This window comes from Pavona decussata, unplaced genomic scaffold (genome assembly GCF_977016875.1).
Source record: "Pavona decussata unplaced genomic scaffold, jaPavDecu1.1 SCAFFOLD_84, whole genome shotgun sequence".
Taxonomy (NCBI): Eukaryota; Metazoa; Cnidaria; class Anthozoa; order Scleractinia; family Agariciidae; genus Pavona; species Pavona decussata.
This window is the reverse complement of record NW_028145502.1, coordinates 3418900-3435516: the sequence shown is the minus strand read 5'-3', so window position 1 is coordinate 3435516 and position 16617 is coordinate 3418900. Positions and strand designations below refer to the sequence as shown.

The 16617-nt window shown below is 37.9% G+C and overlaps 2 protein-coding genes across 13 annotated transcripts in view; one reads left to right on the top strand and one right to left on the bottom strand.

Annotated features, from left to right (window-relative positions):
* The window catches only part of LOC146475482 (uncharacterized), a 29507-nt gene extending 14348 nt beyond the window's left edge, over positions 1-15159 (top strand). For 4 of the 6 annotated variants that reach the window (XM_085115891.1, XM_085115890.1, XM_085115892.1 and 1 more), the window contains 5 exons: positions 3955-5399; positions 5523-5580; positions 10062-10223; positions 12253-12372; positions 12927-15159. In XM_085115891.1, coding sequence (XP_084972017.1) covers positions 3955-5399; positions 5523-5580; positions 10062-10223; positions 12253-12372; positions 12927-13316 — 2175 coding nt within the window. In that variant the 3' untranslated portion in view covers positions 13317-15159. Of the gene's footprint in view, positions 1-1923; positions 2068-3620; positions 3802-3954; positions 5400-5522; positions 5581-10061; positions 10224-12252; positions 12373-12926 lie in introns of those variants that run through there. The other 2 variants (XM_085115895.1, XM_085115894.1) reach the window with 2 other exon arrangements.
* Positions 1-16617, bottom strand: part of LOC146475481 (leucine-rich repeat-containing protein 42-like) — a 62405-nt gene that overhangs the window by 40805 nt on the left and 4983 nt on the right. For 6 of the 7 annotated variants that reach the window (XM_085115901.1, XM_085115904.1, XM_085115903.1 and 3 more), the window contains exon 4: positions 16053-16550. In XM_085115901.1, coding sequence (XP_084972027.1) covers positions 16053-16550 — 498 coding nt within the window. Of the gene's footprint in view, positions 1-14611; positions 16551-16617 lie in introns of those variants that run through there. The other variant, XM_085115900.1, reaches the window with a different exon arrangement.

Sequence of the window (16617 nt, the reverse complement as noted above, 5' to 3'; positions counted from 1 at the left end):
AAACTGAAAACCGGCGGAAAAATCGCTGATTTCCGTTCACCAATTATTGGAAAAATCAACCAACTGATGTCATAAGAGCCATCTACAAAAAGAACAAAAAAATGTTATACCGTGGTAATCCCCCGCGGGGGGGGGGGGGGAGTGGGGGTGTGGGGCTCGGCTCTCCAAACCCTGACCCTATTTGAGACCAAAATATGTAAATTTTCGGTACCCATTTCAGACCTCGTTTCTAGAATCTATACCCGTTTTCTGTCTTTCAGACCAAAATGGTTTAAATCATCTATTCCCTATTTCAGACCAAGACGGCTCAAAATTCAAACCCTTTGTCGCCGCACATACCTATATAGTTTGTATAGAGGAGTACCCCCCCCCCCCACCGCCGCTTGGGGGGGGGAGGGTAGGCTTTCTGATCTGACGAGCGCTTTTAGTAGCTAAAACATGTTTAAAGATCATTCATGATAAAAATCAAGCCAACGAAAGATTTTAGCATGAATCCTGTGTGGCTCAATCAAGGCCAGCAGTGAGTAAATTCCCTGAAATACTGTGGAAAACAAAACAGACTTATAGCTCGCGGTATAAAGAGGTTCATTGGCAGACATTTACAGGAAATATATATTTTGCACAAATAAAATCGACAGATTAATTTTTTTAAAAACAAGTCATGAAGCTTGCTTTTTGTTTATCGCAGTTGACATTGAGTGCTATTTTATTACAGAGGGGCAGAAAAGTTACAGCTATTTCCAAGTTTGTCTTTTGCGTAAGTTCTGCCGAGTGGATTATTATTAAAAACCCGGAACACGCGATTCGAATCATTCATCCGCTTCGAAGCAATGATCATACCGGGTGGTGTAGATTTCTACTGTTCTCCGGTGGCTTCGATTTAATTCAGGCAATCTTGAGTGGTTGGAGGCAGAAAATCCATTTTTAAGTTTTTATTGTCCAAAGATGTTTTGAAAAACACAGGGCGGTGGAAAAAATGACTCACTGACTGAAGAAGACAAAATAGTTGAATGTTCTGTTAGATTGATCGCGTGATGTACAAAAATATTATCGCGAGGGCTAAGGTAATGTACAAGGTGTTTTTGTAATGGTTTCCTAATGCGATTTCAATTGGGTTTGAGGTTTTCAGCTTTGCTTTGGCAATCGACAGATTGCTTTTTGGCGATGGAAAAGATAACCTACGATTTTTTTAAGTAGACTGTGAGTGAAATTGAAATATCATAGTCTTGCAAATTTCTTAACTTTCTTCTGATTCTAGGCATAGCAGCTCAGTTTTCAAGGTCGCAAAATGTCAAGGTGCTATTGACACGAAATAGATTTTAAAAAGACAAGTGCTATTAAGATGGCCAAAAGGTTTTTTGTTTTTGTTTTGGATAACATTTAAATGCGGTAAAGCGAGAGCAGGACTGTTAACTTTTATAATCCTTACATTTTTATGATTGTTTGTTTTCGATAAGTCCTCTTATGCTTGCGTCTGAATCAATCCAACGAAAGACAGCGAGCAGAGCAGTACTGCCCTGTGGTGCTGTTTACTTTGGTGCACAAGATCGTTCTAACTTTTGAGTCTGTGGATGAAATCCTAAAGTGTGACCATTCAAATGAAAGCTACTGAGCAGTACTTTCCTGTGGTGCTGTACAAGGCCGTTCTAACTTAAGTCTGCGGAAAAACTCAAAAGTATTATCGTTCAACTGGAAGCCAATGCGTAGCCTATTTCATACTGTATTGTGCGCGCGCGTTTTGATTTTTCACAAATAGGTATTAGCCATGTTTATATTTTACAATTTTCAGATGAAAAAGAGATCAAAAGAGCGAAATTAGTGACTCGTATCTGTCATCCATATAATATCTCATGCTCCGGAAACGTTTTGTTGCGAACCGATACTTCTTGTTAGTTCAGGCTTTCCGTCGTTTCCAGTCGTTGACATAAGATATAAACCATATGCCGGGGAAAATACGACCTCTTGTGACTGGGGAAATAAGCATCGACGTGCAAAAAAGGGAGTTGAGTGCGAGTTATCGCCGCAGCATTGCGAGCAAAACAAACTGGACATGTGCGTACTTTTGTGGTAAGATTTCTATCAAATTAGTCTGATTTTATAAAGTGGCAAGTCAATTAATTTATAAGGTTTATCACTGATTTTATCGCTCGGGAAATACGGATTGTGATGGAGGTTATGGATATTATCATACGTTACATACGAATCTAGCTAACCGTACAGTACAGTACGATGCACTTGACGAGTGAAGTACTATGAAGAGTTCAATGCATATCATTTAAGGTTCGTTTAACACGGGCTAGATTCACGGATGCTTCAGATATTTGAGGTTTCCTGCCCGCGAAACCTGTCCTCCAAGTTTACTTTTCTTATGATGAGCAATTCATCATGCGCTCAATGTGTTATAGTATCACGCGCGACACGTACGAAAAGAGACATTTGTACACCGATAAACTTAGGGTAAAAGCTACCATTCTGCATTGACTTGAAGGCAACTGTCCCAGTGTTGATTTCATAGACCGGGCATAGACCACGTTCTCTGTGATTTAATCGAGGTGAAGCCAACGGCATACTAGTGAAGCTTCGCCAGTTTCACATCGGCAAGCGAAAAGACATGTCTTGCTAATTCAAATTGAAAAGAAACCCCGGAACCATGATTCCAAGACAAAGTGCGATTTTTCGGTTGACACGCATCTGTTTCCAACTGTTTGTTAAATGTGTGGAGCTTTAGTGGCGGGGTAAATATGTTTATTTGCGTTCGGCGCTAGAAGAAATCCATGTTTTCCTTGTACGCGCTTAATTTTCCGCCCGGCGGATATCAAAATTTCATTAGAAGAAAAACATCCATTAGACAGAGCGGATCTTAAGAACGGCGGTTCGCTTTTTAGTTTTTAAAACGCTTTGCTATCTTGAAATTCAGAAGCCGAGGAGTGGTCATTTCAAGATAGCCACGGGGATGTTGAATAATAAACTTGCCTACTGGTGAATACGAAACTTATCTACCGGTTGCTTTTGATAACTTTTGATATGGTGGACAAGAGTTTATTTTTGTCATAAGAGGACAAACGTGGTCTATTCTTAGAGGAATGTTTCTGCGACATAAACAGCGTAAATATCCAAAGTGATGTTATCAAAGGCTGGTGAGGGTTCTTCAAATGATGAACTCGTACGGTTTATGACGTAAAGCTGGGTAAAATATTAAACTAATCAACTGCGAAAATTGAGCGTTTATGCCAAACAAATACCGGAAATCGTACGTAACGCAGCTTTTGTCAGCAACTGTCAATTTCACGTCGTGGTTAATGAAACCCTTCAAATGCATATCTGAAAATAGCGCGCTGGCCAATAGAATGATCAAAGCCACCGTGATATCTCCAGGCATACTGACCCGAGGGAAAGCCATTTAGCCTACGGGAAAATCGCGGACGGAAGATGAAAGGAGAAACCCAACCAGGCTAAAAGACTGCGAAAAACCAATTCCCCGCCTCTCAAGGTCGAGAGCTGAAAAGTGATTGGCGAGGCGACGAAATTTAATAAGTCTTAATTAGTCGCCATAGCGACGCTGATGAATAGGTGTCAATCATAGGGGTTTCCTGCAGAAAGCCGCTGAGGCCAATCCATAAAACTCAGGTGGCGTACAGTGAACTCCAGTTTAGCATTTCTTTTGTTTTTCCACTCGTGTGTAAAGATAAGAGCAGGCCTTCTTTCCCTTAGTAATTTGCATGCTTTTGCATGGTATTATTATCTCGCGTTTGAACTTGGCGCGTGGGTTTAGAGGCCAAATTGTTTGATTCCCCGCCTAAGGTAACCAGGATAATTCTAAAGTTCGATCGTTCCGCGAAATTTATTTATTCTTCAGCGCGCGAAAGCAGCTTGAATCAGTTAAGAGGAATGCACGCATTCTTTGAGTCTGCTCATTTGTTTCACCTTGTTTACTCTACGATTTGAATGTTATAGGGGAATGTGATGCGAGAAGACAATACTGATGTCGACTTGAAGGACTATTCCGCCACGGTCAGATATCTTGAACAGCTTCAGGAAACCAGCATTAAGACATTCACTGCGGAATTGCAGAAAAGCGGATCTGAGAGCTCCGCGGAACCCGAGTCCCCCGCGCCATTCAGCATGTATGCCCCTGGAAGAGGGTTGTATGGATCTCAACCAGCAGGGACGAAAGTTTCAAACCAAGACCAGCGTGGAAGATGTTTAGCATCGAGGATGCGAGGATTCAGTAGTTTCAATTCATTTAACCAAGAAGAAATTGAGCCCGGGCTCGGAGGCGAGAGAATGATTTTATCGGAGAGGGGAGCCCATATGTTTGATTACCATTATACGCGGCACAATACACATTGTGGAATGTCCACAACGGCTGGTCTAAACTTTGCGAACGTAGGTAACACGACAAATGGATTTGCGGCCGAAAATTCCACCGCATCGTTCTCTCGAGGCGTTGGAAGCAATTGTTTATCCCCAACACTTCAAAATTGTCCACAGTCTATTAGCATGAACCCTTTAGCTGGCTTAACAGAACTGGCGGAGAAAGCCAACTTCACGTCTGAACTCTCGCAGAATGGCGTCGCCGTGTCTCGGTTTAGCTCTCAACAGGGCCGCGGTCAAATAAATGGCCAGGCCGTACAGTATAGCTACCCAGAAGCACCAAGAAGCCGGAGCTGGTCGGGATCGACTCATGAAAGCGCAGGAAACTTCCTCAATGGCAGACAACAGGCGTTTCAAACGGATGACTTCTCGCCGGCTCTTTCGACTGGTGGTTCGGTGTTCAGTGACTCAGAGCTTGGGAGCCCGTGTCAGCCGTCACGAGCGCGGCAATTTTTTGCCCATAGTGAGTCGGACTCGGAGATTACGCCGACAGAAGCAAGTCCATTTGATCGATCGAGAACAGCATATCAGAACTACACCTCGAGATCGTTTGCGAACTACCGGCTTTGGAGCAACCAAGCCGAGTCAATCACGCCTAATGTGACAGTGGTGCCCGATCCGCGAAGTAAACTATCGCAGTTGTTCAGGCCTGGAAGGCGGACCAAGTCTGAAGAGATTCTCAAGGAACACCTGCAAAATTTCAGCAAGTTTTTGCCTCCGCAAGGAGAGGAAGAAGAGGAGAAAGCGACTCAAAACGACAACGAGAAAAGCTGGAATAATGATGACTCGATTAAGGAGAAAAAGCCTTCGACAGTGGCATCGAGCGCGCAGGAATCTAGCTCCAGTCCAAGCGAAGAGAACACTGTATTTCCATGCAAGTGGGTTGGATGTGATGGTGTTTATTCTGAAAGAGATGACTTGGTTCGACACATCGAGAAGGTTCACATCGATCAAAGGAAAGCAGATGATCTTTACATTTGTTACTGGAAAGATTGTAGCAGGCAAAGGAGGGCATTCAATGCAAGGTAACAAAACACTTGCTTTGTTATTTTTTTTTTAGCTTGTAGTTTTTTGTTCAAGGTGAGTTTAGTATGCGTAATAGGATGTCTGAGTGAAAATTAAATGTTGTCTTTTATTGTCCTTTATAGATATAAGCTCGTCATTCACATGAGAGTTCATTCGGGAGAGAAGCCTAATCGATGTACGGTATGTACAACAAACTTATTACAAACTGTTTGTTGAGTTTTATATTTCTATCAAACAGGTCGCGCGTCAATGATTTTACTCTCAATTTGTAAGATCAACAAAGAAGTCGAGTCAAACATCGAGTTTTAGAAATTTCTCACTTTGTATTGATTAAGAAGAATGATGATCGAGCGCTTGGGCTTTGTTTACGCGAATTTGTCAAAATAAAACGTGCCAGTGAATTTTACTTAGCGGCTTTCTGTTTAATATCGATTCAAGGCGTTCTGCACGAAGCGACGTCACGAGTGCATTGACATGTCACTTTGGGAATAATTTAATCATGTTTTCATGGCTTAAGTCACACGAGTTTCATTTCTTTGATCCAGCGAACAGTCCATTGTTTCTTGGCGGAAAGAAAACGCTGCGAAGCGAGAAGCCCAGGAAATGAGTTGACAATTTCCCAAGCTTGCGGTCAAATACAACATCTTGAGTTACAAAAGGCAGCACCGTTCGCGGTATCTGGTGGTGACGATGCCCTCTGAAAGGCATTTTAACCGAACTCACGACAGGGTTCCTACAGCATTTGCATAAGACACAATACAAGCTTTGTTTGTCTTTCATTCAGACCTCTAGGGCTCCAAAATCAATGACATATTTGTTATACTTGCGGTTCGACTCAGTGGAAAAGGAAAACAAAATTCCAAGGCCGAGATCTAGTCAATCACGAAACAGTTCTAAGCTTGTCTGAAGCGCTTTAAATGGCTGTTAGAGGTCAACACTTTCGACACAGATTTAAGAGATGTGATATCTTCCGCTAAGAAAGTTCTATCGCGTGAATTTTGCCGGAAAAAAATTGACTTGTTGAAGAGCGTTGAATACGTTCCATGTGGCTGGAACGGCGGGGAGCCCGAATAGAATTGTTATGCAACCAATCTTTTAACTCTTGTATACCATTAAGTCTTGAAAAGTTTGAGATCGGAATTTAACACGAGGAATGAAATTATAAGAACAAAAAGAATCTAGCTTCACACCTCCTCGAGATTTATTTCCTATTCTTTCATGTGTATGTTGAATGTGATTAGAAATTGTGTACACTGAAAGAGGGTACATTAGTTGTCGGAAGCACAAACAAGAGCTCTTGTGAATAGTCGCTTTATACTCCAAGTTTGTTTTTCTTTCAAATAGAAGTACAGCTTTAATTTGGTTTGGTTAAATTAAAAATGGATATAGCTCCGAGAGTGGGTTGCTGGGTGATAGTTTCGGCTCGCTGTTATGAATGTTTTTTAAATGACCTTGGAAATAAACACGTTTCCCGCAGGTTGCGTGAGCTGACGGTCACGGAATACTTAGTTCGGATTTTTTAACACATTACCAAACCACCTGCTTTCAGACTGTGACACTATTAACTAACATATTTCCTTTGTATTTCATTTTACGAGCTCTCGAGAAACTTCAAGAAAACAAACTGAAAGCAATTTCTCGTTGTTCAAGATACATGTTGTCAAAAATATGTTCGTAATTAAGTTACGCGCGCCTTAAAATAGGTTCCTTTTAATTAAAATTAAAATTTTCCATTTTTATTAATATTTCTCACAAAAAATTTCAAGCGATACCTGTGAGTTTTTTTCAGTACAGAATAGAACAGTGATTGATAGGATTCTTTTGTCTGTTTAAGTTTCCACCTGGCGCTGAAAATCACCAAAATATCGTACCTTGCCTAAAACCTTCTGTTGTCCTCGAACTACCTGAGAAAAATTAGAAATTTTTGTTTTCAATGTGAAACTTTCTGTACATTTATACGCGTTGGTCACGGCATCTGTGGAAACCACATATTATACGATATTTTTCTCTCAAACTTTGAAAGCTTCAGACAATATTTAACAGTCATTGTTTTAATTGTTTTTTACTGAGATCTATCAATTCTTGTAGGAAGAAAACAATATTGATCCAACATCGTTTTAATCGTTTTTTGCTCTGTTGTTATTCCTTTCTTGCATTTATTAGTTTCAGAATCAAAGCAAATAAAACACAACAGTGTCCAATTGTGTACCTAACTACAAATTAATTTTCTCCGGTCGACATTGTATTAAAACATTTAAAAGGGCAAACAATACTGTTTAATTTCAAATTGTAGTTGCATAAACCAAACAAACCTTCCATTGATTGTCCTTCAAGGCCATTTCAAGCAAACTAACAGTGGTAAATTTGATTGCAGCAATTACATGTCCATGTTTTTTTTGCCCAAGTTTTCACACAATATCTCTCCCACTAATATACAAACAAAGACTTGCTCCAGTACACAAATGGATATTTTTTGATCACAGAAAATTTTTCTGGAACATATTAAGTTTCTATGTCATACTGTCAGTCATTGTAGTTAAAAAGCTCAGAAATGGCTTGCTGGTAGGATTAAATTCACACGTTCGTATAGAATTTTTTTATTAAAACTGTTACAAGTAGAATGAGCATTCCTTATTTTAAAAAAATTTTATGTTGTGGTTCAAATTCATCCTTTAAAATTTTGTCTTCCTATTGTTCTTGGGTATGGTAATGTGTGATAATAAGTTTGAAACAGTGGAAAATAAAATGTAAACCAAGGATAAAATTAAACCACAACATAGACGAAAAATTGCCAAAAACAATTGGAGAAATGTTGATCTTTTTTTTTTGTTTTTCTGGAAAATGTGTATGTATCTATTTGTTACAGGTTTAAAATTTGATTCTTTATCTTCTAATAGTGTCCAGCGAAGAACTGAAAATCATTTTGAATCTAGCCTTTATTTTCTGAAAATGGTATTTAAAAATGAGAAATATCAGAGGAGGGACTGCTTATTAGACGTTTTTGTTTGTAGAATGTCTTCAATGGTCGCAGGTAAAACAAAAGTCAAACACAGTTTTCACATTAAGTAAACATTGGACAAGAAATTACTACTCAGTAGCTTTCATTTGAATGGTCACACTTTAGGATTTCATCCACAGACTCAAAAGTTAGAACCACCTTGTACAGCATAATAAACAGCACCACAGGAAAGTACTGCTCAGTAGCTTTCATTTGAATGGTCGCACTTTAGGATATTTTCATTCACTGACTCAAGAGTTAGAACAACCTTGTACAGCATGATAAACAGCACCACAGGAAAGTACTGCTCAGTAGCTTTCATTTGAATGGTCGCACTTTAGGATTTCATTCACTGACTCAAAATTTAGTTAGAATCATCTTGTACAGCATAGGCCAGTATAATAAGCAGCGAAACTGGAAAGAACTGTTCAATAGCTGTCATTTGAATGGTCACACTATAGGATTATTCCACTGTCTTTGAAGTTATAACACGATTTAGAGATTTGAGTTCTGTCTGGGAGTGAATGGTTTATTAGACTGTCATACTAGATCCATGATACCTGTTGCTACAGAGGTTGAATTTCAGTAAACATGCTGCAAATTTGTAGGCTGAAGTCACAAAAAGATCCCAAATAATCTGGTATCTTATTTCTGTACGTAAAGGCAACACACCAAAATAGATGGTTTATTGATTTTGATAGCACGAAGTAAAGTTGTATGCAGGGATTTTTTAAAGCTTTTCAAGCATAATCTGGAGTTACGTTAGGTATTATTTTGAATAGGATCAAGAGGTCTTCTTCTTTAAAAATAAAAATGCTTTTCCTTTGTAGCTAAGAATGTATGTGTTCAATATTGTCATCACAATATGCCTTTTTTCACTAGCTAGGAAGGCGCATATAAGTATTGTTGAAGAAAATAACATTTCCTGTTGTGGTGATTCTCAAGAAATACAATACAGATTTGGCTACAAAGCGAAATATTGTTTTCTTTGCCTATTTTTAACTTGTGTAGTGTCTATTATAAAATTTATTATCATTATAGAGTCAAAGAACCAATGTCTGAGCTGTCCTGTAGTAACTTAAGAGTTTGACAACATACTTAGACTCAAGAGCTTACCAAAACAAAAAGGCAAAACCTGTTTGTCTGTTACCTTGCTATGTTAAAGCAAAGCCAGAAAAAATGAGACAATATCAAGTGGCTCTTAGACAAAGCCTCACTGTAGACTGGATTTAAAGAATTAGGGATGAAGGATTAGGACAGGGTAACGGTTTTGCCTTTTTTCCCACACTTCTTCCAATGTTATTTTTTCTGTCCTTTTGATGTCAACACACAAACCTGCATTATATTGCATTGTTGTCCCAGAAAGTTCTAGGAAATCATGTTTTTATTATAGAAAGTTCTTGAAAGAAATGTTTTCATTGCACTGGGAGCAAATAATTTTTTTGGGGGTATGTCTTATTTCTCTTGTCCATTTATTTATTTTTTTTTATGTCTGCATTTACAAGCTAAGGTCAACTTTTTCATAACAATGGATGGATCGCCAAAACCTCTAGATCTGTTTTACAAATTGGGAGTTAAACCACTGGCATTGATTACATCAACTTGTAAAATAAGTAAACATCAAAAATCTAAACTTTCTTTTTTTGTTGTTTTTCTTCCTTAGTTCCCTGGATGTAACAAGGCCTTCTCAAGGTTAGAGAATCTAAAAATCCACATGAGATCACATACTGGGGAGAAACCTTATCTTTGTCAGCATCTTGGCTGTCCAAAGGCTTTTAGTAACTCATCTGACAGAGCCAAGCATCAGCGAACACATCAGGATACAGTAAGTTGTGATTAAATTGAAAATTCTCATACACATGTTACCTCCTTAGAGTGGAGGATTGAAAACTGAACAGTGAAAGTGAAATGGAAAGATTGCTTAGCACCTTTCATTTGCATGGTCACACTTTAGGATGTTACGATCAACAGATTCAAATGTTGGAATTAACCACGTTGTCCACGTTGTACGGCATAACCAACAGCACTGCTCAGTAGCTTTTATTTGAATGGTCACCCTTTAGGATTTCATCCACAGACTCAAAAGTAAGAACCACCTTGTACAGCATAACGAACAGCACCACAGGAAAGTACTGCTCAGTAGCTTTCATTTGAATGGCCACACTTTTGGATTTCATCCACAGACTCAAAAGTTAGAACCACCTTGCACAGGATAATAAACAGCACCACAGCAAAGTACTGCTTAGTAGCTTTTCTCTGAATGGTCACATTTCAGAATTTCATCCACAGACTCTAAAGTTGTAACCACATAGTTCAGTGCACTACAAAGCCTTTTGGATACCTGGGTAAAAGTGCGACACAACAAAGACAGCGTCGCATTGAAAACGTTTAAAACAACAAATATGCTGTAATATGATGCTTGTAGGAGAAGTCTATCATACTATCATTTTCTTTTCTCACAAACAAAACAAACACAATAGTTCATGATATTGCAAGTTCAAACCTTTAATAGCCAATACTGTATTTTAATCGTTTCCTAATCTAATATTGAAGAGGTGAGTTCAAGATGACGGGGATCAATTTTGGGAAAATCCTCTCAGTGAGTAGAGGGATTGCCTGCAAAACAGTCATATATTTGCATTGACCTGTAAACCAATATGTGCGATCTTCAAACAAAAGGCCTGGAGAAAGTGTATACACAGAGTGGGACTGTGAGGATCCATGCTTTTGATGCTTCATGCCTTTTGATGTAATATAACAAACACGAGAAGGCGTGTTTCATCAGATATCCAAACACTGAGAAATAGGTTGAAAACACGAGGCGCAGCTGACTTTTTTTTAAACGACTTCAAGGTGTTTGGATATCTGATGAAACACACTTTCGAGTGTTTGATATGGCTTCTCAAATGATCAATAATTCTTGGAGAAATTCAAGGCTAAAGTTGGCAAAATGTCATGGTAATTAGGAACACATATCCAAACCACAGTCACAGTAGTGATTTTCTTTGTTTTCTGTTGATGAATTATTAATGAGTTTGAGAATGATATAAGAAGGGCTAAAGAATGGTAAACTTCAAGAAGCGCCAAAATCCAAGACTGAGACTTACTATTTTTTTCAAATCCAAGCCTGAGACAATGCAAATCAAAATCCAAGCATGAGACGCCGTGAAATTAGCCTTGCTCTTTTTTGGGCACAATACGACAATTTACGAGGATAATTTATCCAAGCCTACATGTTTCGCAGCCTGTGCGATTGCCGTGTTCAGCCGCTTTTCACTATTCTTTGTTTTGTTGTTGTTTTATGACGGTCATTCAGACTTGGTAACTTGGCTTGCGAGACTCCGAGATTCAAAATCCAAAATACAAGATTCCGAGACTCGCTTTATTTTTTACGAGCTCGAGATTCAAAGACTCTAGTTTGAGACACAGAGTTTTCAAGACTACCCAAAAATTTGCCGAGACCCATCATTTTTGAAGGACTTTTCTATACCCCTATAAGTAAAAAAATAGAAAAAATTAACAAAAGGGAAAACAAGTCTGTTTTGCAGTCTAGGGGAAGGATACAGATATGATAGATTTTAAAATATCAGGGAAGATATCCAGGTAGTGTTATGTACACTGTTACAAATGTGTGGGACCTAGCCTCATGTCCAAGAAAATGCAAAGTTCAAGATAAGCAAGATTTTAGATTATAGATTTCTACTGTAAACGGTGCTCACAACAGCAAGGAACTAATAAATTAGAATGGCTTTCAGTACAGTGGTCTCACTTAAGAGTTTTGTGAAGTGTACTCAAAAGTAAAGAGGCATGAGACATTCATCGTAAAATTAATAATTTCCTGTTGTCCTTTTTAGAAACCATATGCTTGCCAAGTTCCTGGGTGTCCAAAGAGGTACACTGATCCAAGCTCACTCAGAAAGCACTTTAAACAGCACGCAAATGGAAAGATGCCTCAACAGAATTCAAATGCAAAGGTAAGTCATCATGATTTCTTGAAATCTCGGTTCATGAAGAAATGGCGTAAGGTATTTTTTGCCTGACGTACCTATGTATGTGAATGGTCAATTAACTGGCAAGAATTGTCATCATATGCTCTGTCTGAAGATAGGAAGTTTGAGTGTGGTCTGTACCACTTTGTCATCACTCAATACAAGAAACTTTGCTTCACAAAATGTAGGGGGTAAATCTGCAATGGATTAGAGGGCAAGAAATAGAACATTATACTGCAGAAACAATAGTAGTGTTCTGAACTCTACACCTCTTGTTGGAGACATTTAATACCAAGTAATTCAATCCCTTTGCTAATTAATAGTTTTGTGTTTAGTCTTCTCTGACAGTTTCAATAATCACAAATGTGCTGTATTTCAATCTTGCCCTCAGCAATTGTTCCTGTTTCCTATTATGGAAACAAAATGCTGCTATTTTTGTTCTTTCCATTTTCTTCTGATATCTGGCAAACGTGGTTGAAAATTAGTGCACATATTTTGACATGTGGCAGTGTGTAACAATATTTCTTTCTTCTCTTTAGTCAAAACAGAAACCTAGAGGAAACAGACCATCCAAAAGAGAGCTACTGTGCGCTGGAGTGACACGCCCTTTGTCTGACTTCAGTTTCATAGACGACTATCAAGCCAGAAAGCGGCAGAAGACATTAGATACTCTGCGGCAGACAACCGAGAAGAAGCTAGCCCTTGAAAACAGTTTTGCTCATGTTGATGCCCAGAGTGCGTGGTATGGCACAGATAATCTGTACAGCCAGTTCAGCCCGCCGCCACCACTTCAACCTGTTGCAAGAGCGAGTACGCCGACAATGGAAGAGGAACAAGGCTCCCTTCGCTATACCCAAATATTAAGCACAATAGAAATTCCAACTTTTGAGGACACATTGAAACCTTTGACAAGTGGATATTCAACATAACTAATGTGGTTCGCCAGTCAGTGGAGATAACCGACCTTGCATGAGGGACGGCATTGCAAACTTAAGTGACGGTGCATCTTTTGTCTCATATTTTGTACCAAAGAAGAACAATTGTCGCTACGGAGAAATGACAGGCAAGGAGAACCTTGCCAAATAACTTGGAACTCCAAGGTAGTTTGTAGAATTCCATTAACACTGGACTTGACAAACCTACCCAATTCCAAGAATTATTTTTGCTATAAAAATAAAGTTTTTGGAAGGTGTGAGAGCAGGAATCACACAAGTTAGACAAAGATGGCAGGTTGACTTTCATAGTTATGGAAATTATCAAAAGGGAAGAGCATTTTTATTAGAATTTTTAAAATTGTTTATACATTCCATGAGGCATGAACAGCTAAATGTGCAGTTGAGTTAAGGCTGAGCTTCAGTATTTCCCTGATCAACTGTACTTGAGTTTGAATGGGGTCAATTCAAGTTTATTTTTCAGAATGTTGCTACTGCTTCAAAACATCAAATGTAAAATGTTAGCATATAAATTTATGGCAAGATTGGATGAGAAGTTCTGTTTTGATAAATACAACTTTGAGTGACAGAAGGAACTGGTCAAGAGATAAACAACCTTAGTTTATTTTCATTTTCTCAGAGTAACATTGTTGGGTGCATTGCTGGCCTCACATCAAAGTTATACGAGATAAGCTAAGGTCAATCTTATCCATTAAAACTTCACTGTGCAAATAAAGAAGTAGTCGTCATTGATATACCAAATCTCATAGCGACCCACTCAACAGATTGGAGGTTTAATTAGGGATTGCGAATCCAAAAGCTGTGAACACTCATTAACATTTTAACTTTTAACTTTTATTTTAATGTTTTAATGGAACAGATTCACCTTTAAATATCTCTAATTTGGTGTAAAGGTGGCCGTCATTTGGGAAAAGGAGCTTTGTACAAAATAAATTAGCTACTGCAGCATTGTTTTAAGAGAATGAGTAATTTATTGTAATATAAATATGGAGTAGTTTAATGCAATTATCAATGAAAGAACTTCGTTAGATTACAATTACGTGCCGAGAAACATTGCACCTGTACATTTTAATACTGATGATCAATACATACATTTTCTAAACAAAGATTAATTGAAGAGTTGGTTGCGTCAACTACCATTATGCATGTAATGGTTACATTTCAGACTTGCATTTCTCCAATTTTTGTATTTTCGCTAGCGTAATAATCAAAGCACTTTCAATTAGTTGCATTAACTGACTAATAATTACATAATAATTTATTTCTTATAAAATGCAAAATTTCACCGAAAGATGCAACGCTGTTAATAAAAATTATAACTTGAAAGGAAAATAAGGATTAATAATAATTATTGTTACAGATAAGTGAAATATAATTATTTAATATACTAGTTTATGCTCATTTGCAATTTGGAACTTTTTGACAAGCTCTCATTGGAGTGGAAAAGACATTTTTGTCTAAAATATTGTTTTACTTTCCCTGAAATCCTTAGTGCAAAACACATGTTACCATCGTAATGTACATATCACTTGGAGCACGAGTATATCAACATTGTCAAACATTAATAATTATTTTGTTCATCAATGACAAATGTATTTTATCACCGCACATTCACCTCGTAAGTAAACTGTATAATACAATAGCTTCTATTTTACCATAGTTTTGTAACATTTTTGCTTAATTTTAGTCCGTATCTGTGCATTTTGCTATAATTAATAGTTTTGCTATGCTTACAGGAATCATATAATTCTAAGAGTTCCATGCGCATTGTTAATAGCATGGTTATGTTTTTAATAAAACGAAATTTTGTTATTGCCAATACTGTGTTAAGTGCTGCATCATTAATTTTCTTTACATTTTGAAAATGTTAACTATCACTTCTACAGTACCAGCCAAGGACTGATGCTCTAACCATTTCAGGTTAAAAACTATCAACCCAAATATGTCCCTATTCAACCAAGTTTACATCATGCTTTTTTCCCGACTGCTACTGTTTATAAGAAGAAATTGAATCAAGTACAATCCCTCCATAACTTTATTACACTGTCACATTAACAAAGGCCTACACTGTGTGTGTAGCCATTCGAAATGTTTTCTTTTTGGGGTGCCATGGGTGGGTAGGGCTCTATGCAGGGTATGTTTAGATACCAGCAAGCTGCAGTCTTCTTTGCTTATTTTTCTAAATGTGTAGCCTTGGACCCTTTTTTGTTTTATCAATTTTAGGAAATGATGCTCCTTCTTCAAATTCTGTTTGATTTTAGAATCTACCGAACACTTCCCTGTCTCTGGTTAAACAAAGCAATCTAAAATTAATTCCATAAAATTAATATAAATATACTGCTATTACTTCAACATTTTTAAATTTTTATTTGCCAGGAAAATTCCCTAGTCTGAAGGAAGACAGAGCTTTGACAGAAATTTACTTTAAACAAAGAAAACAGTATAGTCGATAACTGACACTTGTAAACATAGTCATAAACTATACTTTGGATGTAATGGTTCTGAAATGAAGCATATTCTGGTTCAAAGATTGACAGGACATAATTCTGTCTTTATGAGATGCACACCTTAGGAAAGTTACAGGAGTGGTCATCTAGTATCTAGTAACAGTGATCTTTGGAGTTAAGATCCTTGTGGCCTCAAAAATTCAAATTCAAATTCTTGGTCTCACCTTTATATACAATGTAATTACATGTATCTGATATCACTCACCTATCCGATGCAATCCAGCGACTCTAACAAAGACCCTTGTTTCTTTACAAGCTTGTATTCGCTGTTATAGGTTAAGTAATCTTTGAACAAATCATCCTCTAAAGCCTCTTCAGTGCTAATGTTGGGAGACTTAATAAGACCACCACTGGTCTTCAGCTTCTTTCTGGGATGATCATCCTCCAAATTCTTAATGCCTCCTTTTTGCACAGTATGACACTGTATCATTATGGACTGTAAATAAGTCGGTTGATTTTCTTTCAAAGTCAACATGATCACTGGTAGTTCACTGGGGTTTGTGCTTTTCCTGGCTTCTGTCAACTTCTGAATCATGTCTGATCGTGTTGACTTGTAAAAGTTCCTTCTCCTCTCTCCAAGTGCATTACATGTTGTTTTGTTGCTTGTTGCGCGGTCCTTTGATTTTTTCATCCAGTGATTAACCACATCAACAGCCCATCCTTTATTTTCTGTGAAAGCCTTATCTGACTTGAAACAATCAACCTATAATAATTCAAATGAAAAACAATTATATGAATAGCAGAATCAAAGAGCATGAGACCCATTTCTT